At 44.7% G+C, this 26,125-nt stretch overlaps 1 protein-coding gene across 1 annotated transcript; it reads left to right on the top strand.

The window, feature by feature from the left end:
- On the top strand, positions 1-25,166 carry LOC116273331 (Purkinje cell protein 4-like protein 1). The gene is made up of 3 exons (XM_031662337.1): positions 1-260; positions 23,385-23,439; positions 24,054-25,166. The coding sequence occupies exons 1-3, from the start codon at positions 252-254 to the stop codon at positions 24,194-24,196; spliced, it is 207 nt and encodes a 68-aa protein (XP_031518197.1). The 5' UTR covers positions 1-251; the 3' UTR covers positions 24,197-25,166.
- The last annotated feature ends 959 nt before the right edge of the window (positions 25,167-26,125 follow it).

Here is a 26,125-nt window from a genome sequence, read left to right as displayed (position 1 = left end):
GGGGTCGGAGGCGGCGCGCCGAGAGGCTCTGACAGGACGGGTCGAAGAGGGTCGTCTGGCCGGAGCCGGGCGACGGAGAATCCCGGGTGCCAGCACCAGAGCAGCGGCTCTCTGCACTAACTCGCCTCTCCTGGTAAACCGTAACCCCTGTCGCAGAGCCCGGCAACTCTCAGCTGTCGCCCGCGGAGCCCCGAGGGACCCTCGCCTCACCTGTGCGTGCCGCGCCTGGAGCGCCCTGTGCAGCTGCGGAGATGAGCGAGGTGAGCGGCGCGCCCCCGGGGGTCTCGGCAGAGCTGCGGCGGGGAGGGGGCTGAGGCTCGGGATGCCAGGGAGGCGAGGGAGAGTGAGGCAGACCGTGGCCGCGAAGAACCCTCCAGGGGCGCACCACTGCCCTCCTAGGAAAGCTCTCACCTCCGGGCGCTGGGAAACGATTGGAAGACGGGGTGCTTTCAGTCTCCCTACTGTGAACGGTGCTTTTGGGGGTAACTGGAATCGGCTGTAGAGTCGGGAAGTGGGGATGCTGAGCTCTCGTCATCCCCTTGGGATACTGCCCCCTGCATCTGTCTGGCTCCCCTTACCCCCTCACTTCGCTTCTGTCCTTTCTCTCCTGGGGATGTAAGGCACTCACGTTCCTTACGTAGCATCTAACAAGAACTCCATCCCTGGCCCCTGGGGAGGGCCACTATGCCCCTTTTAGAAAGGTGGTATCCTGCCCTCCATTCATTCAGTCAGGAACGTTGGAGGGATCTTTTCGGGTATTTAGAAGCCCCTGCCAGCTCCTGGGGAAATTTCCCCTTCAAGAATAGACCTCCCTCTGCAGTGCTTGTTACGAACTAGGTCTTCTAGCAGGCCCTGTGGTGTTCATCGTGGCCAGACCCAGTCCATTAACTGATTTACTGTTTTCAAAGAACACTGTTCCTGGGGTGGGGGAGTAGGGGGCCAAAGCAGAGACTTTGGAAAGACATCTCCTATTGTCTATTTGTAGGCACAGTCTCATCTCCAGAAACAAGGATCAGCCTTCCCAAGTGAAGTCAGTCTGGTTACTGGCATCACACGCTTGCCCTCTGCAACCTCTTTCCTAGTACCCACGTCATTATGTTGAACCTAACTCCTCTGCTATATGTCAGATATGTATGTAGGTCTGCAACTTACCTGTGATGTAGCCTTAGGCAAAGTACAAAACCTTTGTTTCATTTTTTATCTGTAAAATGGGGATAATATTGGTTGTTGTAATAATTAAATGAGATAATATATGCCAAATACTTCAAACAGGACCTGGCACTCAATCTATATTAGCTAGTATCTTACTGTTTTTTTCCTCCTCCATTAGAATATTACAGAAATTTAGCAGAAGAATTCCCAAAGACATTAGATTACTGAAGGAATAGGACCCTGGAGCCTAGGTTCCAGTTTAGATAGTAAAAATGAAGATCTCTACTGACTCCTACCAAAAGTTGTCACCCAGGGAGCTAATTAGTGCCAACTGCTGTGTTGTCTTGGTTGCCATGTTCACTAATTTTATCCTGGAAAATTCAGCTAGTCTGGGGGCTGCAGATGAACCAAAGTGATTTCCAGTCCCTCAGCTGGTTGTGACTCTGATGATGGCAGTCTTTCAGAAAGAAAAGAAAAAAACTCATCAACCTCCTCTTTCAGCTCTAATGTGGGAAGAGAGGTTTTCTTTGCCCTCTTTTCACTGAGGTCTAGGGTTCATACTACTCCTCCCACCCCGAGCATTTCTAAATCTGAAAGCTGTAATCCAAGCCATCCCCTGGGAGTTTGTGATCTGAAGGCTATGCCAACGTGAGGAATTGTGGTTAGCTTGTTTTTTCTGGGGAAAGTGCACAGCCCCTTTGTAGGACACACTACAGGGGCTGGCATTTAGGGTAGTATTTGGTGGAATGAGAAGCCTGTTTTGTGGCAAAGGAAACAATTTGGTGTTTGAGGGGTAGGTCAAGTCTGCGCCCTCCTGACTCAGCAGCTGCATTTGGTTAGCCTTCATCAGGGTCTCAGTAGAATGATGAGAGAAGGATCCACGGATGGAGACTGTCAGTGTACCCAAGTATGCCCAGCCTCCTAGGCTATCAGTGTGAACTCGTTTTAACTAGCAATTTAGTCATAGAAGCTGTCTCCTAATACGGAGCTGAGCCTGGTCTCAGGGATGAGTACTTATAAAATCCAAGAGCAGCTGTCTCTGAATCAGGTCACAAAGGGGTCTCTGCTTCTCTAGGGGCTGCGACCCAGCCTGTTTTCTTCCTCTTGTAAAAGCTATGGTAAAAGGTGGAAGTGTTGCCCAGAGCTCTTAGGGAGACTCCAATCTGCTTCATTTCTCTCAGCCCAGCCCCATGGGGCTCCTCTTTCAGGCAGAAGAGCCCGGCCCAGGAAAGCCCTGTGTACCTTGAATCTTACGTAAGTTTCACCTCCCCCAACTGCTTATTTTCTTGCTTCAGAGAAACTGCATAAAATGAGGCAATTTGGGATGTCTTTAAGAGACTCCTAATTCAACTGAAGAACAAAACCAGGGAGGAGTCTCCAGACCTAGAACAACCAACAATGCAGGGGTTCTGGTGGGGCTGCTGGGGAGGATCTCTGACTCTGCCTTGCCTTTGTGGCTCTTTACTGTCACTCTTTACTGCAGTAGAGCATTTCCCTGTAAGTGTGTGTGTGCGCGTTCATGCACGAAGGAGCTGCAGGGACTCATCTCCAATTTGTCTGCATTCACAGCTGCAGGCAGGACTTGATTGCTGTGGATCACACTCTAGCTCCTGTGGTTTAATAACTTTTCCCTAGTTTCAGTGACGGGTGGGAATGGGAGATGTGTTCAGTCCCTGAGGGCTCTTTCCTGTAATCCTTTTTCATACAGTGTAGCTGGCTGCTTAAAGCAGAATTGCAGGTTCTTTTGTAATCCTGTTGCATTTCTCATCTGCGAGGAGCCTAGCTGGGGGAATCCCTTGGTTCAGCAGTCATTCTGCTGAAATGGGAGTCATGGACCACTAGTGACAGTCTTCATGGTGTCTGTCCTGTGTTTTGGCTGGCAGGGACTGGGGCAGGGACAGATCAACTAGAAATCTCATTTAGGGGACAGCTTAAACCTGATGCTCCTTCATTATCCTGCTTGCTGTCTTCTTACCTAATGAGAATGGGATATCACACTTTGGAGATCCACACTCTCTTTCCTGTGCACATGTGTCTGCATCTGCCACCTTCTTAACAAGGGAAGTTCAGTCAGAATGATACTATTCTGTTGTCTCCTGTGAACCAGTTGTTAGGGAACCTGGTGTGGACTTGGAGGAGATCCAAGTTTATCTCTCTCATTGGTATGTTACTTTTATTATGGTTATATTGGATATACAAAATAGAAAATCTAGTCACTTACTGCTATTGAAATGCCTTCTACCGGCTGGGCGTGGTGGCTCACACCTGTAATCCCAGCACTTTGGGAGGCCGAGGTGGGTGGATCATGAGGTCAGGAGATGGAGACCATCCTGGCTAACAAGGTGAAACCCCGTCTCTACTAAAAAAATACAAAAAATTAGCCGGGCGAGGTGGCGGGCGCCTGTAGTCCCAGCTACTTGGGAGGCTGAGGCAGGAGAATGGAGTGAACCCGGGAGGCGGAGCTTGCAGTGATCACGCCACTGCACTCCAGCCTGGGCAACAGAGCGAGACTCCTTCTCAAAAAAAAAAAAAGAAAAAAAGAAAGAAATGCCTTCTACCTCTGGAAACATCTGCTTTGGAGTGAGGAAAATGAGAACTTGCTCATCCCTTTCTTAGTCTCCCATTTACGTTGCTGGTTTTAGCTGCTTAGGCAGGAGCCTCTAGCTGATAGAAGTAGATGACTGTCATCCTGTAACTTGGAAATATGGATGATTTCTTCTCTCAACTACAGCTGTGATTTCTTAGCTCTTAGAATGTCATCTTTATAGGGTCAGGCAGCCGTAAGTAATATGGCTGAAGTCCAAATACACAAACTTGATGCGTCTTTCACCTCTGCTTATGGAGGCTCCTAACTGATGGAAGTGGTGGAGATAGAGTTGCAGGCAGAGAGGATGAAGAAAGATGAATAATTGTCTCTTCAAGGTGGTGGTTCTATGAATGCCTCCCTCTGTTTTCTTTTTACTTTTCTATGTTTCTAAATTGTCTTTCACGAGTCTATTTTATCATAGAGAAAAATAAACTTAGTTCTGCAAAAAGTTCTTCAAAATAGAAAAATATATCTTTCACCAAGAAAACCTCAAATAAAATGTCAAAACATTTTAGTGATGCGATTTTAGATTTGTTAAGGAACACTGAAGATCATCTGGTCCAATATTCTCATTTTACAGGTGAGAAAACTGGGGCCCAAAACTTATCTAAGTTTATACTGTACTAGAACCAAGACTAGGGCACAGTACTTCTGACTTCTCATTCCAAAAGAATATTCCATAGGACTCCTTTAACATTTTACTTCAGTAAATACAGAATTTTTTTTTTTTTTGAGTTGGAGTCTTGCAGTGTTGCCAGGGCTGGCTGGAGTGCAATGGTGCGATCTTGGCTCATTGCAACTTCTGCCTCCGGGGTTCACGCGATTCTCCTGCCTCAGCCTCCCAAGTAGCTGGGATTACAGGCACTTGCCACCACATCTGGCTAATTTTTTGTATTTTTAGTAGAGATGGGGTTTCACTATGTTGGCCAGACTGGTCTTGAACTCCTGATCTCAGGTGATCTGCCCACCTCAGCCTCCCAAAGTGCTGGGATTGCAGGGGTGAGCCACCGTACCTGGCCACAGAATTATTTAATTAGCATGCAATCCCTTAATATATTTCAAGTACTTTTTTTTTTTTTTTAAGACAGTGTCTTTTCACCCACCCAGGCTGGAGTACAGTGGCACGATCATGGCTCACTGCAGCTTCAAGCTCCTGGGCTTAAGCAATCTTCCCACCTCAGCATCCCTTGTAGCTGGGACCACAGGTACATGTCACCATGCCTAGTTAATTTTTTTTGTATTTTTTGTAGAGACAGGTTTCACCACATTGCCCATGCTGGTCTCAAACTCCTGAGCTCAAGCAATTCACCCATCTCAGTTTCCCAAAACGCTGAAATTACAGGCATGAGCTACCATGCTTGGCCTCAATACTTTCTTTCCTTTTTTTTTTGAGATGGAGTCTCACTCTGTCACCCAGGTTGGAGCGCAGTGGCACCATTTTGGCTCACTGCAATCTCCACCTCCTGGCTTCAAGCGATTCTCCTGCCTCAGCTCCCGAGTAGCTGGGATTACAGGCATGTACCACCAGGCCCGGGTAATTTTTGTATTTTTTTTAGTAGAGATGATGTTTCACTATGTTGACCAGACTGGTCTCAAACTCCTGGCCTCAAGTGATCCACCTGTCTCGGCCTCCCAAAGTGCTGGGATTACAGACATGAGCCACCATGCCTAGCCCCAAGTACTTTCTATAAGAAATATAGGCTGGGCGCAGTGGCTCACGCCTATAATCCCAGCACTTTGGGAGGCTGAGGCGGGTGGATAATGAGGTCAGAAGTTCGAGACCAGCCTGGCCAACATGGTGAAACCCCATCTCTACTAAAACTATAAAAATTAGCCAGGTGTGGTGGCAGCTGCCTGTAATCCCAGCTACTTGGGAGGCTGAACCAGGAGAATTGCTTGAACCTGGGAGGCAGAAGTTGCAGTGAGCCGAGATAGCACCACTGCACTCCAGCCTGTCACATAGCAAGACTCCATCTAAAAAAAAAGAAATATAAGCAATGTGGCTGAGTGTGGTGGTTCACACCTGTAATCCCAACACTTTGGGAGGCTGAGGCAGGAGGACTGTTTGAGCTCAGGAGTTTGAGACCAGCCTGGGCAACATGATGGCACCACTACCCTCCAGCCTGGGCGATAGAGTGAGACCCTGTCTCTCACACACACAAAAAAGAAATATAAGCAGTGTGATCTAATAATGCTGAGCAAGAGGAGAGAGACAAGAGACCAACATTAGATAATATTTTATCAACAGGGTTCATTCTGGTAGAATACTAGTCAGGGCAGGTACTATCCATCCTTATGCAGGATGCCTAGTCACCTTAAAAGTGGGTGCAGAAAATGGGTTGGAGTAGGTAAGCTGATAGGAGTGAAGGAAGTAGGGAGCCTGAAGGCCCTCTTTTCATGAGTTCTTAATTTCAATGTTCATCATTGATTCCCGTAATTGCAGGAAAGCCGGTGTCTAAGTAAAATTGGTGCACCCGATGACCAAACAGCCTCTGGATATTCAGTCCTCTTTTGTTTGGCCGTTTGACTTCCAAGTTGGGAGTTCAAAGACTTTGGAAAGAGAATGGTAAGGCCAGATGTCATGGCTCATACCTATTATCCCAGCACTTTGGAAGGCTGAGGTGGGAGGATTGCTTCAGCCCAGGAGTTTGAGACTAGCCCGGACAACATAGCAAGACCCTGTCTTTACAAAAAATGAAAAATTAGCTAGATATGGTAGTGTGCATCTGTAGTCCCAGCTACTTGGGAGGCTGAGGTGGGAGGATTGCTTGAGTCCAGGAGGTCAAGGCTGCAGTTAGCCATGATCGTGCCACTGCACTCCAGCTTAGGCAACAGAGCACGGCTCTGTCTCTGGGGCGGGGGGAGAAAGAAGGGCAAGAAGATGGGGAAAGAAGAATGAGAAGAATGCATTAGGCTGGCAAGGTAAGTGATGAAATCTTACTGGGATTCAAGCATCCTGAGTGCATGATTTTCTAAATCCATACTCCAGACCTGCTGCTGAAAATGGCTTGACTCGGCTGGAATTATTTTAGTTACAAAAGTAAGCTAAATGAGAGCAGATCGAAAACCACATTTCTTTTTCTTTTTTTTTTTATTTGAGACAGAGTTTTGCTCTTGTTGCCCAGGCTGGAGTGCAGTGGCATGATCTCGGCTCACTGCAACCTCACCTCCCAGGTTCAAGCGATTTTCCTGTCTCAGCCTCCCAAGTAGCTGGGATTACAGGCGCCTGACACCACGTCTGGCTAATTTTGTTTGTATTTTTAGTAGAGACGGGGTTTTATCATGTTGGCCAGGCTGGTCTCAAACTCCTGACCTCAGGTGATCCACCTGCCTTGGCCTCCCAAAGTGCTGGGATTACGGGTGTCAGCCACCGCGCCCAGCCTCAAAACCACTTTTCTAAAAGATCTGCATCCCAGAAAGGTGCCCATAAACAAGTACCTAGAAATCTAGACCTTGTCGCAGTGTCCTCACTGAAGCCTGATTTCTATTTCCCTCTAGGCTTATTCCTGAAGGCATGCCCAGTACCCCACCCAGGGAAAAAGGGTGCCATTTACCATTCTGTTGTCTTTGGTGCTGCCTCCCTCCCACACAAAGCCCTCCAGCTGAGTGTTTGCTTTGTAGGCTGCAGGGGGATTAATACGTTTATTTTGGGACATTAACCATGGGTGGGATGCACATTGAAGATTATAGTAATAAATGATGCTTTGGCACTACTCTCTCTCCCCCATTCCCTATACCCCAGTGTGGGGTGAAGGCACAGCTTTAAGCTGTGTGCAGAGCACCACAAATAACCACTCATTAAACTGTGGCAGCCCATGCTAGGGGGAACAGGCTGGGGCTGTTGACTCACTGCATATCATAAGCTGGCATGGCCAAGGAATTCTGCATCTGACTCCAGTTGGGGGTACTTCTATTCCAGGAAACGGGTGGGGTGGCTAAGAGGCGAGGATCAGACAATGGGGCTTGGGAGCTAGGGCTGTTTAGGTTCTAATTCTGTCTTAGGATGCATCTGAGATATAGGGTATTGGGGAAATAGTCTATATATTAAGAGAGGAATGTGTGTATGTAGAACCTGTAGTAAGGATTCCTAGTTCTTTTTCTGTTATCTTGAGGGTGACCTTGAGCAAGTCTTTCTGAAGCTGTTTAAGGACTGCAGCTGGTTGCTGCACTGAAAGAATTGAAACAGTTCCAACAGTGCTGCAAAAACAGCAGTCTAGGGTCTTCCAGGGGCACTAGAGGATCCCAGAAGCCTCTATAAGGTTTTTTAGCAGTTACCTTCATTTAACATTGGAGGAGAATATGTCAGAAGGGATAAAAGGGTCCCAGGGCTGGAGTGGGAGGGTGCAAAGCCTCTTTGTCACCACTTGGAAGCAGATCCACTAACTCCTGTCCCCCTTCACTTCCTGCACCTCTAGCAGGGAGCTTAGGAAGCCTAGGATTTATGTCAATACAAAGGCAAGGAAAGGAATTTTTAAAGGCTAGTATTTAGGATTTTTAGGATTCAGTCCCTTTTTAGGTTTTCTGCCTTGGACTGTAGGACAGGATTCTGAGTTCCTGTGCGTATTCATCTAAACTAAGTAATTCTGGCAGTAAGTACCAAATTGTGTTTATAATGTGTTTTTATTTACACAGCATCCAAACTATGTCATGCAAATACAGGTATAAGTAGTCTAGGTATGATGAGGTGATCCTTGCTCCTGTTTGTTGCTGCTGTTAACAGCCCATGATCTCTCTTTAAAGAGCCCAGTGGGCTGAGGAATATGGGGAAATCTGAGTAGTATCCTTTCCAGGGTTCTAACTCACTGCTTGGAGCAGAAGGGGCGACACTATCTTCCATTTTCCGGTGACAATGGTTGCTGTGGTAACACTGTTAAAGATGAAAGCCACAAAGGAAGGAGGAAACACAGCCCAAGAAGGGAGCAGGGAAGATTGGGCCTAGAGTTATAGGGTATCTGCTCCCCAGTAGTGGTAGCAGGAAAACAGCACCAAAGTTGCTACCATTTTGACTGTCTAGGTGCTTGCTACCACAGTACTATGTTTCGTTTTTGTTTTTGTTTTGTTTTTGTTTTTTTAGACAGAGTCTGGCTGTGTCACCCAGGCTGGAGTGGAGTGCAGTGGCGCGATGTTGGCTCACCATGACCTCTGCCTCCCAGGTTCAAGCAATTCTCCCACCTCAGCCTCCTGAGTAACTGGGATTACAGGTGACCGCCACCATGCCCGGCTAATTTTTGTATTTTTAGTAGACACAGGGTTTCACCATGTTGGCCAGGCTGGTCTCAAACTCCTGACCTTAGGTCATCCCCCTGCCTTGGCCTCCCAAAGTGCTGGAAGTACAGGCGTGAGCCACCGCACCCGGCCAACAGTACTATCTGGTGAGGCAGGGAATAGACTTACACAATGATCTTCATGACACAAAAGTGGACGAAAGGACTCAATCAAGGAGATATAGTTTGTTTACTCCTGAGTGCTAATCTCCTTCTCCTTGTGGTGTATAACTTAAAAAAAGAGATGTCTCAGGGTTCCCAGAGGTTTAGAGCCATTCTCAGCACTTCTGGGGGCAGACATTGGGAAGACAGGGAGACTGTGATTTCTAGGGCTTGTTTAGAGGAAAAAAAAAAAAAAAAAGAGCATTTATGAAACTCCTACAGTAGCAGAATAAGCCTCCAGGGCCCTTCGAGCAATCCCAGGTATTCTCTTCCTCTTTCAGTTCCACTTCGAGAAGAACTACTCTGTGGCAACTCCACTCTCTGACACTAGTATTTTAACCCTGCAGTAAATACCTCAGCATCTTGACCTAAACCTATTCTTATATTCAACCCCAGGGTATATTACTTTGGAATAATAACTATTTATTGCAATATGTGCTAGGTATTTTACATACATTTTCTCTAGTTCCTTTTACCTTTTTTTTTTCTTTTGGAGATGGAGTCTCACTCTTGTTGCCAGGAGTGCAATGGCGTGATCTCAGCTCATTGCAACCTCTGCCTCCGGGGTTCAAGTGATTCTCCTGCATCAGCCTCCCAAATAGCTGGGATTACAGGCATGCACCAACATGCCTGGCTAATTTTGTATTTTTAGTATAGACAGGGTTTCACCATGTTGGTCAGGCTGGTCTGAAACTCCTAGCCTCAAATGAGCCACCCGCCTTGGGCTCCCAAAGTGCTGGGATTTCAGGCATGAGCCACTATGCCCTGCCCTTTTATGTTTCAAGATAGATATTACCTCTCCCCTGCAGATGAGAGATCTGAGCACAGCAAAGCTAAGCAATTTACCCAATGTCACAGAGCTAGGAATGACAGAGCTGAGATTTGAACAGATAGTCAATGCAGATCCAGGGTATGAATCCAGATCTGTCTGACTAGTGTGCCACATTGCTGCTCCCAGGAATTTGAAGCCTAACAGAATTTTATTTTATTTTTTTCGTTTATCCTCATCCTCTATGTGACGATAAGGCCTAAGCAAATTTTAATTCACATAAATATCCATTAAGTACCTACTATTACAAGACACAGGTTGTAGTTATTGTAGGCTAGACACAAACAAATGGAAAACATGGACTGTGCTTCAAAGGAAATAAAATCTAGCAGGGTGCTGAGGGTAGGGAAGGGGAGGTAAGACATATTACCTGTACTACAGGTACAGGTAATATGAAATATACTTCATGAGAAGGTCTTTCCTTCATTCTCAGCTCCTTTTCAGGCACATATGTTAAAGTGAAGGAAAGCAGTAACCTGGCTTCTGAATCCCTTTTCTATAACCTCTGAACTGGCTACAGAATGGAGGCCCTCAACTGTCTGGAAGCAAATTTGATTTCAGAAACTTAGATGATGTTGCAAATAAAACAGAGAGCCCCCCTCATTTATTTAAAAAAGACTTAGTGTAAATCATGTGTAAAGGATCAAAAACAATCAATAGGAATTAATGACACAAAAAGGAGGCCGGCATAAGAGAACCATATGCCAAGGTCCTGAGGTGGGAAGGAACATAGTATGTTCCAAAGATGAGGTCACTGAGGTAATCAGAGGCTGAGTAATGTATAGCCTTTTAGGCCATATTAAGGATTTGGGGCTGAGTGTGGTGGCTTACACCTGTAATCCCAGCACTTTGGGAGGCTGAGACAGGAATACTGCCTGAGCCCAGGAGTTTGAGACCAGCCTGGGCAACATGGCAAAAACCTATCTCTACAAAAAATACAAATATTAGCCGGGTGTAGTGGTGTGTGCCTGTGGTCCCAGCTACTCAGGAAGCTGAGGTGCGAGGATTGCTTGAGCCCAGGAGGCCAAGGCTGCAGTGAGCTGAGATTGTACCATTGCATTCCAGCCTGGGCAAGAGTAAGACCCTGTCTCAAAAAAATAGTAATAAAGGACTGGGCGTGGTGGCTCACACCTGTAACCCTAGCATTTTGGGAGGCCGAGGTGGGCAGATCACCTGAAGTCAGAAGTTCAAGACCAGCCTGGCCAACATGGTGAAACCCCATCTAAAAATACAAAAATTAGCCGGGCATGGTGGCACGTCCTGTAATCCCGGCTACGGGGAGGCTGAGGCAGGAGAATTGCTTGAACTCAGGAGGCAGAGGCTGCAGTAAGCTGAGATCATGCCACTGCACTCCAGTCTGGGCAACAGAGAGAGACTCTGTCTCAAAAAATAAATGATAATAAAATAAAAATTAAAAAGAACTTCATCTTTTATCCCAAGAGCATCAGTAACCACTTGGGTTGTTACAGTTGCTCATGTCAGAGCCAACTGTGTTAGGGTGTGCAATGATCTGAATGTTTGTGTACCCCCAAAATCCATATATTGAAATCCTAACCCCCAAGGTGATGATACTAGGTGAGGCCTTTGGGAGGTGATTAGGTCATGAGGACAGAGCCCTCATAAATGGGATTAGTACCCTTATAAAAGAGACCCCAGGCTCAAAAAAAAAAAAAAAAAAAAAAAGAGAGACCTCAAGCTAGGTGCAGTGGTTCATGCCTGTAATTCCAGCACATTGGGAGCCTGAGGCAGGCAGATCACAAGGTCAAGAGATTGAGACTATCCTGGCCAACATGGTGAAACCCCGTCTCTACTAAAAATACAAAAAAATTAGCTGGGCGTGGTGGCATGTGCCTGTAGTCCCTGCTACTTGGGCAGCTGAGGCAGGAGAATTGCTTGAACCCAGGAGGTGGAGGTCTCAGTGAGCTGAGATCACGCCACTGCACTCCAGCGATACAGCGAGACTCTGTCTCAAAAAAAAAGAAGAAGAGAGACCCCAAAGAGGTCCCTCTCCTCTTCTACCATGTGAGGATATAGCAAAAGACGGCCATCTACAGATGGAAAGTGGGCCTCACCAGTCATTGAATTCAGGTTGTTTCTAGTTTTTGGCAATTACAAGTAGAGTTGCTATAAATATTAATTTACAAATGTATGTGTGAACATAAGTTTTAATTTCTCTTGGATAAATAGGAATAGGATTGGTGGGTGGTATGGTAAATATATGCTTAAGAAATTGCCAAAGTAGCTATATCTTGCATTCCCACCAACAACGTATGAGAGTTCCAGTTGCTCTATATCTTTGCCTCCACATCTTTGCCTCCACATGGTATCACCACTAAACAGAAAATTTTTAATAGATATGTGGTGATATCTCATTGTGGTTTTAATTTCCATTTCCCACTTGATGATGATGTTATATATCTTTTCATGTGCTTGTCATTCATGTATCTTCTTTGGTGAAATGTCTGTTCAAATATTATACCCATTTTAAAAAACTGTGTTTTTAATTATAGAGATTTAGAAGTTCTTTCAAAACTTGTTCTGGATGCAAGCCTTTTATCAGATATTTGATTTGCAAACATTTTCTTCTAGTCCGTAGTTTGTTTCTTTTATTTTCCCCCGCCCCCTGAGACAGAGTCTTGCTCTGTCTCCAGGCTGGAGTGTAGTGGCACAATCTTGGCTCATTGCAACCTCCGCCTCCAGGGTTCAAGCAATTCTCCTGCCTCAGCTTCCTGAGTAGCTGAGACTACAGGCACATGCCACCGCGCCCAGCTAATTTTTGTATTTTTAGTAGAGACTAGGTTTCACCTTGTTGACCTGGCTGGTCTCCAATGCCTGACCTTGTGATCAGCCTGCCTCAGTCTCCCAAAGTGCTGGGATGACAAGTGTGAGCCACTGTGCCTGATCTTTTTTTCTTTTTTCTTTTTTGAGAGAAGCTCTCACTCTGTCACCCAAGCTGGAGTGCAGTGGCGTGATCATAGCTCACTGCAGCCTTGATCTCTGGGTTCTAGTGATTGGTCCTCCTACCTCAGCCTCCCGGGTAGCTGGGACTACAGGTGCATGCCACCACACTTGGCTAAAATTTTTTTTTTTTTTTTTTTTTTTTAGTAGAGACAAAGTCTATGTTGCTCAGGCTGGTCTCGAACTTCTGGCCTCAAGTGACCCGCCCTCCTCAGCTTCCCAAAATGATGGGGTTACAGGCGTGAGCCACCGTGCCCTGCCTAATTGTACATATTCATAGGGTTACATAGTGAGTGATGTTTTGATACATATAACATATAGTGATCAGATCAGGGTAATCCCTAACCTTTTTTTTTTTTTAAGCAAATTCTTCTAGATCCTGATTTCTTTTTTTCTTTTTTAAAGCATTTCCCTAAACTTTTAATATTGGTATTCCTGGGCTGGGCACAGTGGCTCACGCCTGTAATCCTAGCACTTTGGGAAGCCAAGGTGGGTGGATCACGAGGTCAGGAGTTCAAGACCAGCCTGGCCAACATGGTGAAACCCTGTCTCTACTAAAAATACAAAAATTAGCCATGTGTGGTGGTGGGCGCCTATAATCCCAGCTACTCTGGTGGCTGAGGCAGGAGAATTGCTTGAACCCTGGAGGTGGAGGTTGCAGTGAGCCGAGATCGCACCATTGTACTCCAGCCTGAGCAACAAAAGCGAAACTCCGTCTCAAAAAAAAAAACACAAAAGTTATTCCTCAATATTGACAATTCCTATTGTCCTAGACCTGCTTCTTTCCTCTCTAATGGTAGTTGGAAAAGAAATTCAGGTTGAGGGAGGCTTTTATTTTATTTATTTATTTATTTATTTATTTTATTTATTTTTTTTTGAGACGGAGTCTTTGCTCTGTCGCCCAGGCTGGAGTGCAGTGGCGCCCACTCGGCTCACTACAAGCTCCGCCTCCTGGGTTTAGACCATTCTCCTGCCTCAGCCTCCCGATTAGCTGGGACTACAGGCGCCCGCCACCTCGCCCGGCTGGTTTTTTGTACTTTTAGTAGAGACGGGGTTTCACCGTATCAGCCAGGATGGTCTCGATCTCCTGACCTTGTGATCCGCCCGTCTCGGCCTCCCAAAGTGCTGGGATTACAGGCGTGAGCCACCGCGCCCGGCCTATTTATTTATTTTTTTAACTGACATCCTAAGTCATATATTTATTTGCTTCTTAAAGAGAGAGGGAAGCTTTATATATAAGAGAGTAAAGGGAACTGATTGTCAAGATTCCTGAGGAGGAGAAGGGTAATGGGATCTAGAGCTCAGATGGAAGGACAAGACATCATCTGACAAATGCTCTGAGAAGAGGCGGATAGGCAAATGTGTGGTGTTTCTCTTTCCTGGAAGTGGGAGGAAATGAAAAGGGTAGGTACTCCTGGGGAAAGTATTAGGGAAAGGGAGAAGTTTACTATGTCATGTTCCTCTCTGCAATCTCAAAGCCTAAAGAAAAAAAGACCCTTAAGCCAACAAGACTCTCCTTCTTTTCCTTCTTCCCCATGGGAAGGGAGAATCTGCAACTTTGAGCTGCAGAGGAAACAAAAGAGTACTCATGGGGAATTGGCAGCATCATCAAGATGATGGAATGGAACATTGGTACACAGCAGGCTCAGAAGCAAGGAGAAAAAGAAATATAGGAAAGTAGGTAAGGAAAGCAACTGAAACCTTCTAGGGAAAATAAATTAAGGAAAAGAATGAGTTGATGGGCCTCACAGTTGCTAATTAGTGTTTGGTATCTATTGAGAAATGAGAAACATTTAATCCTGGCTGGGGAGGGTGCAGGTGCCTCACACCTGTAATTCCAGCACTTTAGGAGGCCAAGGCTGGAGTATTGCTTGAGTGTCTCAAACAAAAAAAACAAAACCCCAGAAATCCTATTCAGTCCTGTGTGGGCAGTGAGGCTGAACTGAACCAAGCTCCAAGCTCACTAGAAACTTGGAATAACAGGCTTGAATGACAGTGAGGGAGGCATTTGAAATAGAAGCCAGTAGAATGATCCTTCACATGGAATTCTCAGACTCTGAAGGGCTGGGTTCTGGCTCTGTGAGTAAAGAACACATATGTAAACTGTGGCTGTCCTCCGGGAGTCAGTCTCGTGTGTCAGGAGGCCCACTGAGCAAACATTAAGATGAAAACCAGAATCAGAGTGATTAGATCAATTAACAGAGCAGAAATGTGAGTGACAGGCATGGTCTGGGATCAGGTTGTCAAATATTAATAACATGTAAAATTGCCCCATAATGGCAGGCACGACTGGACCCTGTTCCCCAAGTTTCCTTTGGAGTATATGTGAAGATAGCATTGTATATGCATGCACATACATGCTCATACTTTTGATTGGAGATTGAGAGATAGCATAGGATAATGATCAGGAACATGGATTCTAGAGCCAGACTGCCTGGGTTCAAATCCTAGCTTTGTGGCTTGTTTGTTCTATGGCTTTGGGCAAGATAACCTCTCGACTTCAGTTTCCTTCTCTGTGAAATAGAAATAATAATTATACCTATTTTATAGGGCTGTTAAAATAATCATTCAACGTGTTAGTGTTTATAAAGTGCTTAGAAAAGTAGCTGGCACATAGTGTATTATATATGATTGTTCATAAAGTAAAGTGAAGAGACATTCTGAAATCCTTGATTTCTTCCAGTTCCCCCAGTTGGGTCCTATTAGGAGAAGGAAGGATTTGCTAAATCATTTCATTGTTGTTATTTCTGGTTGGAAAAGCTCAGTATTGAAAGGAGCAGAAGGCTAGGCACTCCAGCCTGGGTGACAAGAGCAAAACTCCGTCTCAAAAAAAAAAAAAAAAAAAAAAAAACGGAGTAGAAGAGCACCTGAGAAGTTTGTGATCCATACCTGGCCAGAATGAGGAGCTGAGAAATGCTGACCTGTTACAGCTCTTGCAGTTCGGCCTCACTCCTCTGGAGGTATGAGTTTTTGTGAGAAACACTAGAGTACATGGTCTCTTGTTCACCCAGAGTGGACCTCCATGCCTCCTTTGTTTATGTGAAATATGGTTAGTCTGATGGCTTGCAGATGCATATACCAGAGGACCTTAATTCATCTAAAATTGCTGCATTTCTGGAAGATAAACAGGAGGGTTGAGGCAGAGATCAAGGACTAATAAAGGACTGAGCACCACATAGAGGGTGGGAGCAGACAACTTGTGATCTAACTTCCCCCACCCCTAACCTCAGTAAATCATAAACAACTAGATCCAGAAGAACGTCTAGAGTGGCTATTTTGACAACTAGCTAGAGAGAAAGAGAGAAGAGGGTCAGGAGGTAAAAGCTCCTGCCGCCCTTTCAGTGGAAGGTAAAAGGGAAATTTCAAGGGGCATTGTGAGTAATAGGAGTTTTCTTCTTACAGCATCCTTTTCTGGTTTCCCAAGTGGAGACCCCCACTTTTAGATTATTATCTCTCATAAATGTAACCTAAATGGAGCTAGAAACCCCGGGGGTGGGGGGACCAGATGGCAGCTGAGCCACTGCTCCATTCCAGAGCCAGAGATATCAGGAGAGACTTGGGAGGGAAGCAGCTGGCAGGGCAGAGGGAAGGTGGCAGCCTGTGTGGTTTAGTCCTGACACACATTCCTGCTTATTCTCAAGGTCTGCTGATATGAGAAGGAATGTAGAGGAAACAGCCACCTAAGGGAAGATATTTAGAATCAGTCCAGATTTTCCTTCAAAGAGGAGGGGTTGGGGTGAGAGAAAAGATCTGATAGATTAAGGGAATAGGCTTAGAGTCAGACAGAGGGATAATGGCTAAATCATGGATCAGAGTCCGGGGTTTACTGGGAAAAGAGAGCATAGGATTTGAAGTCAGAGATCATGAGACTATAGAACTTGCTTCTTAACCTATGACCCTCTTGTCTGGACAGTTGCTGTTATCCTATTAACTGCATACTCCATCTAGGTCATACTTTTTTTTTGAGACAGAGTCTTGCTCTGTCACCCAAGCTGGAGTGCAGTGGTGTGATCTCAACTCATTGCAACCTCCACCTCCCTGGTTCAAGCAATTCTCCTGCCCCAGCCTCCCCGGTAGCTGGGATTACATTTGCCTGCCATCACGCCCAGCTAATTTTGTGTTTTTAGTAGAGATGGGGTTTCGCCATGTTGGCCATACTGGTCTCGAACTCCTGACCTCAAAGGATCTGCCTGCTTTGGCCTCCCAAAGTGCTGGGATTACAGGCGTGAGCCATTGCGCCCGGCCGGGTCATACTTTTACAGTGTGGACAAACCTCTTGTGATGACAATATTCCTGTGGAAGTTGTCACCTCAGTAACTATTGGGACATTTTATCGATTATGTGCAAAACTAAGAATAGAAAAACATTTGACCACAGGGGTATTATGGGGAGAGAAAGAGTAACAACGGGGCCAGTCTCCTAAGTCTCAGAACAGTCCTTCCTGTCATGAAATCTTTCTTTTGGTCAAAGGGGAACAAGTAGGAATTCCATAGGGTTTCAGGAACACCTTTATGTATGTTCTTCCAGATTTTAAAATGAAAATGTATATGGGCCTGGCACGGTGGCTTGTGCGTGTAAACCCAGCTCTTTGAGAGATTGAGACAGGAGGATTGCTTGAGTTCAGGAGTTTGAAACCAGCCTGGGAAGCATAGTAAGACCCAGTCTCTACAAAAAAATACAAAAATTACCGAGCTGTAATGGTGTGCCTGTAGTCCCAGCTACCTGCAAGGCTGAGGTGGGAGGATCGCTGGAGCCTGGGAGATCAAGGCTGCAGTGAGACATGATTGTGCCGCTGCACTCCAGCCTGGGTGACAAAGCAAGACTAATCTCTTAAAAAAAAAGGAAAATCTGTGTGTATATATATTTTATATATATATACACACACACATATGTATCTTACACAAAATTTGGACCATAACTGAGTTTGAAAAACTTGCCCATGTCAAATACAATATCGCATTAGCATTTTAAATAATTTTTTTTCTAAATTATTATTTTCTTTCCCCGTAATGTTTTATTGGAACCACTTACCAGAATTGAAAGAATAGTTCAAGCCAGGTGCAGTGGCATTGAACCTATTATCTCAGCTATTTAGGAGGCTGAGGAGGAAGAATTGCTTGAGTCCACCAATTTGAGATCAGCCTGGGCAGCATAGTGAGACCCCATCTTGAACAAACAAATAATTAGAGCTAATAAATGATTTCAGCAAAGTTGTTAGATATAAGATCAATGTATAAAAATCAATGGTGTCTCTAAACACTATCAATGAAAAGTCCAAAAAAGGAAATTAAAGCAATTCCTTAAGGAAAGAAAAAATAGTTAAATACATATCCATATGTCTTCCACTTAGATTCAGTAATTGTTAACATATTAGCATATTTGTGTCAGCATGTGACAATATTTGGTCTTATGGAGACAGTACAGCCTGTTGGCTAGGAGTATGGAGTCGGTCTACCTGCGCTCCAAAGCCAGGTTCACTGTTTTCTATTGTGTGATTTGACTTGGGCAAGTTCCTCAACATCTTTCTAAGCCTGTTTTCCTCAACTGTAACATAGGGTGCCATCTTAGAGATTTCAGAGGATTAAATGGGATAATGTTTGATATATAATAAACAATAAATATTATTTGGGTTTTTATCTCCTCTAAAATCACTTAGCCTGGAAGATAGGAACAGTATCTTGATTGGGTTCACCTTAAATTCATGGCCATTAACCCCCAGTGTGCCCTTTGTGCTATCTGGTAATCCTGCTACATCTTCAGGGTCTAGTTGTGTTGCCTAGATTGGTCTTAGACCCCTGGGCTTAAGTGATCCTCCTGCCTCATCCTATGTCTCACCAGCTTACTCACTCTCCTTCTTAGATAATCCTTTCACTCATTCTCCTCTTCCCTCAAACATTTAATACTTCCTGTGCCTTCTTCACTCTCAGCTGACAACTGTCTTTCGTGTTTCGTTAAGACAATGGAAACAATCAGAAGAAAACTTTTATACATTTCTACATCTGCCACCTTTCCTGTTTCTATGCCTGCATTCCTATATTGTAGATAAACTGTCTGTATTCCTATCAAAGGGCAACCCCTCCACTTATGCACCAGATCTATTTTCTCTTGCCTATTTGAGACATCACTCTGGTAATTATCCCCTCTCCTGTATCATCAGTTTTTTTTCTTCCTTACTAAATCATTTCCATCAGCATTTAAAATCCTCCATCTTACCAAGCCTTCTCATAACCCAACATTCATCTCCAACTAACTTCCAAGTCCTCTGCCACCCTTTAAAGAACGGATCTTTGATAGAGCTCTCTGTACTGAAAAATATACAGGCAGATCCAATTTATTTTACCATGAAACTTGTCTCAAGTCTTAATACTTCCTATTATCTCCATCACTACCCCCACCGGGCCTCATCATCTTGCTTGTACCACTGTGAGACCCTCTTAATTGTTTTCCCTGGTTTCTCTCTTGCCCCTCTATTTTCTTTCTTTCTTTCTCTTTCTTTCTGTCTTTCTGTTTCTCTGTTTCTCTCTTTCTTTTTTTTTTTGAGACAGAATCTCACTCTGTTGCACAGGCTGGAGTGCAGTGGCTCGGTCTCAGCTCACTGCAGGCTCCGCATCCTGGGTTCACACCATTCTCCTGCCTCAGCCTCCCGAGTAGCTGGGAATACAGGCACCTGCCACCACACCCAGCTAATTTTTTGTATTTTTAGTAGAGACGGAGTTTCACCATGTTAACCAGGATGGTCTTGATCTCCTGACTTCATGATCCACCCGCCTTGGCGTCCCAAAGTGCTGGGATTACAGGCGTGAGCCACCGCACTGGCCTATTTCTTCCTTTTTATAGAGATGGGGTCTCGCTATGTTGCCTGGACTGGTCATGAACTCCTGGGCTCAAGTGATCATCCCATCTCAGCCTCCCAAAGTGCTGGGATTATAGGCATGAGACACCACACCCAGCCAGTAGTCTTTTTTTCTACCCATTTGTCAGAATAATCCTTTAAAAACATGACAGACCATGTTTTCCTCTGCCCCCAAACCTATAATGTCTTTTCATCAGCTCAGAAAAAAATCTAAATTCTTTGTCTTGTTCCAAAGACACATATTCTGGCCATCTACCTAACCTCATTTCTTATATTTTCTCCCTTACATAGCTACAGCCATGATGATCTCTCTTTCTCTTTACTCTTCCCTTTCCCATTCCCTCACCCTTGTTGCTTAGGCTGGAGTGCAGTGGCGCGATCTCAGCTCACCACAACTCCACCTTCCAGGCTCGAGTGATCCTTCCATCTCAGCCTCCTGAGTAGCTGGGACCACAAGTGCATGCCACCAAGCTTGGTTAATTTCTATAGTTTTTATAGAGATTGTGTTTCACCATGTTGCCCAGGCTGGTTTCGAACTCCTGGACTCAAGCAATCCACCCATCTTGGCCTCCCAAAGTGCTGAGATTACAGGCATGAACCACTGCATCTGGCCCGTGATGATTTTTTTACTCTTCCTTGAACATAACAGGCACAAACTTGCTTCAGGGACCTTCTACTTGATCTTTCATCTGCCCAGAGGATCTTTTCCCACACATTCACATAGCTTGTTCTTACATTGTCATTAAAGCCTCTACTCAAATGTCAGTCTTCAGAGAGACTTCCCTAGATTACTCTGCTTTATTTTCTTTCATGGCATTTGTCACTAACTGATGTATTTGTTGAATAAGTGCAGGGACTTTCTTTTGCTCACTGCTGTATGCCCAACGCCTATAACAATACTTGCCATGTGATTAGGCACTGACGTATTTGTTGAATGAATCTTTTGCTTCTTTTATACCTCTTTAGTTTATAGAACAGTGTTGAACACAAGTAAGTGCTTGATAAGTATTTATTGAAGTGAGATGGAAACAGCATAATCTACAGAACATAAATTGGATTCTATCAGTTTCTTAAAGCAAAACCCTTACCTCTGGCAGTCATTCAACAAAGGTTTGCATCTGTAAAATGGGGGATGATAATAAATACTCCACTAAGCTGTTTCAAGAATTAGATGAGAAAACATTCATGAAAGCACCCAGTTTTTGTATTTTGTTAAATATAAAGTACTTAAAATTGTGAAGTGAATAAACAGACTCCAAAGGTACCAAGTGCAAGAGTGACTCTGTCTCCAGATGAACCATACCTTGAGACTGATGAATGTCCAGATGAAGTAGCCTTATTAATATAATTTTGAGAAAGGGGAATTACTATTTTTTAAGAGAGCTAGGGTCTTGCTTTGTCTTGCCAGGCTGGCCTTGAACTCCTGGGCTCAAGGGATCCTCCCAAATAGCTGAGAATACAGGTTTATGCCATTGTACCTGGCCTTACTATTACGTTTAACTCTCCATCTGAGCAGGGAACCTGGAAACAAGCATACATATCAGCTGATTATTCTCACTTCAAATTCATGACCTCCTGCCTTATGAGGGGCCTGAATGTCTCTAGCAATCCTATCACTGTTCCTTAGTCCATTTACTCTCCTACTTGCCTAGGTAAGTATTTCTCCCTTCCTTTCTTTAATACCTCTTCCCTCCTCCTCTTGGATGATGACCTTGTTACATATTTTACTTCAAAAAAATAGAAGCAATTAGGTCTCCCTCCAAATGTTCCCTCTGCTTTCGCCTGGGCCTGTAAACTCTGCCTTCCCTCCAGTTCCTGTGGGTATCCTAGTCTAGCTCTTATTCAAGGCCAGCCCTCTATTGATGCACTAGATCTCACCCCCCTCTCCTATTCCAGTAATGATCCTCTTTCTCTCCTACAGTTTTTCCTTGTCTAGTGGATTGTTTCCATAAGAACACAAGCATTCTGTAATTTCTGTCATTTTAAATAAAATCTTCTTGTGACCTCATATCTGCCAGAAGTTATACCCCCATCCCCATTTTTGGAATTCCTTCTATATTTGCTGCTGCAATTCCTCTCTTCCTTTTCCCTTTTGAGCCCATTACAATCATTCCCTCCCCTTTCTCCCCTCCTTCATGGAAAATTCTCTTATCAGTGTCACCAGTGATCTCCCCATAGCAAAACTCAAATGGTCAATCCAGTTCTCATCGTACTTGACTTACCTGCAGAATTAGACACAATCATTCTCTACTCCCTGAAATATTTTCTTCACATGGCTTCCACATTACTGTAATCTCTTGGCTTTTCTCCTACCTGGCTTCTTCTCCATCCTGTTGATTTTTCTTAATTTCTACAATTCTAATCACTGGGATACCTCAGGATTTTATCCTCTTCTGTATCTGAACTCACTTTCTTGGCGATCCCATTCAGTCTCACAGCTTTAAATGCTATCCATATATCAATAGCTCCCTAATTTATATCTGTAGTCCAGGTCCTTCTCTTTAACTCATCTTGAATATTCAACTGGTAATAAAAGCATCTTCTCTTGGATGATTAATAGCCATCTCAAATTTGTTAAAAAATAAGCGCCTTATCCTCCCCCTAAAACCTCCTCTCCCTGTTTCCTACATCTCAGGAAATGGCAGCTGTATTTTTTTCAGATCATCAGGCCAAAAAAATTTGGAATTGTCCTTGACCCATCTCTTTCTCACAATGCTGTTTATCAAATCAACAAATCATATTGGTCATAGCTGGAAAATATTCCCAGAATCCAACCATTTACCATCTTCATCGCCACCATGCTGAATCAAGCTACCATCATCTCTTGCTTGGTTTTCTGCAATAACCTCTTAACAGATTTTTCTGCCTCCTTTCTCATTTCCCTTTTATGCAAATCAGAGGTCTCTGGTGACTTCTCATCTCACTTGTAGTAACAGTCAAACTCCTTAAAAAGACTTCTAAAGCCCTACATAATCTGCTTCCACCCCTAGTTAACTCTGTTCTCATCTCCATTAATCTTTCCTCTTTCCTCTGTCCACTCCAACTACATTGGTCTACTATTCCTCAAACAGGCTAGTCACACTTCCAACCCAGAGCCCTTGAAAACTCCTGCCAGATATCTATGAGCCTTACTTCCTCATCTCCTTCAGCTCTTTGGTCAAATGCAACTTTTCGGAGAGGCTTTTCCTGACTACTCTATCTAAAACTGTATTCCTCCATTTCCACCCCAGTACTTACTACCTCCTTTCCCTGCCTTTTCTCCATAGCACTTATCATCACAGTAGTCATTTTATGTGCTTTATTTATTTGTCTCTATATACACTGGAATGTAAGCTCCATGAGGGCAGAATTTCTTTGTCTGTTTTGTCCTCTACACTTTCTAGCATCAATAAATCTTTGTTGAATGAATTTGGTAACTTTTCCTCTGGTCTCTGATCTCAAGACTCACTTCCTCAAAAGACTAAGGAAATGCACATGGTGATAGGAGGGCTTAAGAGTATATAAGAGGTCTGAGGTGATGGTGCCTTCAAATTACTTCCATGAATATCTAATATTCTGATATTCTAATATTTTTTCCAGCTTAATACCAAAACGTCCCCAGCAACCAACCAGGCAGCTGGCCCAGAGGAAAAAGGTGAGTGGGGTTGGGCTAGGCAGTTTGTAGAGCAGGTGACTACAGAGACATGAAGACAAGTAGAGTGAGTCTGGAATTTCCTAAAGTCAGACATGAAAGGAATAAGAATGTGGATAAGTGAAACAAAGGACTAGGTTAGAACTATAGTACTATATCTATAGGCTTCCTTCTATTTTTCGTAGGAAGTAAACCTATCAGTATTTACTCCTTGATTTTAGAAACTGGGTCTGGAGTGTTGGGGGAGAGAGGTACAAGATAAGAAGAAACTCATCAAAAGTCCCAGCATTATCCCCATCAGAAATTAAGGGAAAGCTGAGGAAAGTGAGTGTGCATTGGAACTTGAACTGTAGGATTTATGAATAAGTGATGAAAGAAGACATTTATTGTTTGGTCCAAGAGTAGCAGAGCTCCCCTAAGTAACTATAGCTAATTCCCAGCCTTAGTACCTTGACTCAGACTTCTAGGGGAATTATCAGGCATTCATAAGCCTAGCAAAAATTGGGGGACCCCAGAGTCTGGCACAAGGTGGACCTTACCCACTGTATTGGGGGCCTGGAGAAAGGGTCTGGAGCAGGTCAGATTAACTCATTAATGAGTCTCCCAACTATCTGCAGGAAAAGCTGGCAATGTCAAGAAGGCGGAGGAGGAGGAGGAGATTGACATTGATCTGACAGCACCCGAAACAGAGAAGGCTGCCCTTGCTATTCAGGGCAAGTTCCGGCGATTTCAGAAAAGGAAAAAGGATCCCAGCTCCTGAATGGCCAGACTTGCCCTTCACCTTCACCCTGGTCCCTTCTCTCCCCTTCTCCACACCCATGTATCTTTATCCCTTGTCCCTCTACCCTTTCCTTGAGGCAAGTTCAACTCTTATATATTCTTGTATCTGGCCCCCTCAAGCCATTACAGAAGTAGAGGCACAAGAGAGATGGAGAAGATGAAGACTTCAATCAGCAGTCACTTGTCTAAGGGTGGAACAATTTCTTCTTGGGATAAGGTTCTTTGATCAGTAGCTATGCCTGCCCTGTAGGGTTGAACAAGAGGCTTCGAGGCTGAGAGGTCTCCCCAAAGAACAATGTGGGAAGGAGGGGAAGGCCTTCAGAGTAGGGTGCCTGAGGGTGGGACATATGCACTGTTCTGCTAGTTACAGCATTCACACTTTAGGTAACATTTTTTTTTCCCCTTCAGATCCTTCTGCACCAACTCCAACTTCCCCTCCCGGGATCTAAGCCACAGTGGGGACTGGAGCCTCCCTTTCCCCCTAGCAGACCTAAATCAATCAGTTTATCACAATAGTGCATGCTGAGTAGATTAGTTCCATGGAAGGGAGACTGGAATGGTGGTGTCAAGGAAAAGCCTCCCTCATCATCTAGTCTAGGACCATAACGGGCCGAAGCAGAAGAGGTTCCAGGGTCACAGGCAGGGGAATGAGAAGTACGGCACATATAGGGAGGAAAGAAAAGTGAAGAAGGGGGAAATCTCTGAAGCCACACGTTACTGCTGGGAAAAGGGTACTACATGAAGGATTGTTGGGGCTTTGCTAACCTGCTCACCTCTTACCCCCCAAGTCTAGCCATCCCCAGAGGCCCTACAAACCAAGTGACTCCTGTAGTTCCCATTTGCCCCACTATGGAGTCAGGGGAAAAGTGGAATAGCCACTCCATGTGATTTTAGCATGTTTAATAATTTTAACAATAAATCACCCCACAAATGGGGTCATTTAACCTCTACTAATGTTTTTTCTTGGGAGGAACGTGATTATAAGCCTGAGCTGGCCTCAGGGAGTGGGGTGGAGGAGCAACTGTGTTGATTGCCTGGTGGCACAAGAAACTAACACTGCCTGAGCAATTTTCAGACTGAAGCCAACCCTCCCTTTCCCCACCCCTACCAACGTTGCCTTCACCTTGATTTGCCACCCACATTGTCTCTGTGCTGCTGTCACCGCCCCCACGGTGCACCTGCAAGAGTGCTCATTTTCCCTTTCTCCTTCCAGCTGAGAGCGTGCTGGGTACACATCCCTCTGAAACAAACCCCTCTGAAAACAAACCTTGCTCCGGATTCCTAAATGACCTATCCTAGATTTCCTTCTTGCTTTGTCTTCCTCCCACATTCTCCCCTCCCCTCCCTCTTGTTTATCAAATGGAAGGGAAGGAAAAGACTCTGGTCACTAGAGAGCCCCACTGTTACACTAAAATTTTAATCCACTAATTACATAAAATTATGGCTTTCAAGTAGCTTAAATTGCTGAGAAATTACCTCTATATGCTAAAACCAGAAGTCAAACGTTTAAAGATTGAGCAAAGAATGATCTGGTTTTTTGTTTGTTTGTTTGTTTTTGAGATGGAGTTTTGCTCTTGTTGCCCAGGCTGGAATTCTATGGTGTGGTCTGGGCTCACCGCAACCTCTGTCTCCCAGGTTCATGCAATTCTCCTGCCTCAGCCTCCTGAGTAGCTGGGATTACAGGCATGCACCACTATGCCTGGCTAGTTTTCTATTTTTAGTAGAGATTAAGTTTCTCCATGTTGGTCAGGCTGGTCTCGAACTCCCAACCTCAGGTGATCCGCCTGCCTCTGCCTCCCAAAGTGGTAGGGTTACAGGCGTGAGCCACCACGCCTGGCCTTTTTTCCTTTTCAATTGTTTTTGTTGTGGTAAAATGCACATAACATTTTTCATCTTAACCATTTTTAAG

This window comes from Papio anubis, unplaced genomic scaffold (assembly GCF_008728515.1).
Source record: "Papio anubis isolate 15944 unplaced genomic scaffold, Panubis1.0 scaffold560, whole genome shotgun sequence".
In the NCBI taxonomy this organism is placed as follows: domain Eukaryota; kingdom Metazoa; phylum Chordata; class Mammalia; order Primates; family Cercopithecidae; genus Papio; species Papio anubis.
This window is presented reverse-complemented; position numbering and strand designations above follow the sequence as displayed.

Coding starts and splice junctions, on each gene's coding strand:
- LOC116273331 (XM_031662337.1), top strand. Junction 23,440..24,053: donor AGCTGGCCCAGAGGAAAAAG/GTGAGTGGGGTT, acceptor AACTATCTGCAG/GAAAAGCTGGCAATGTCAAG.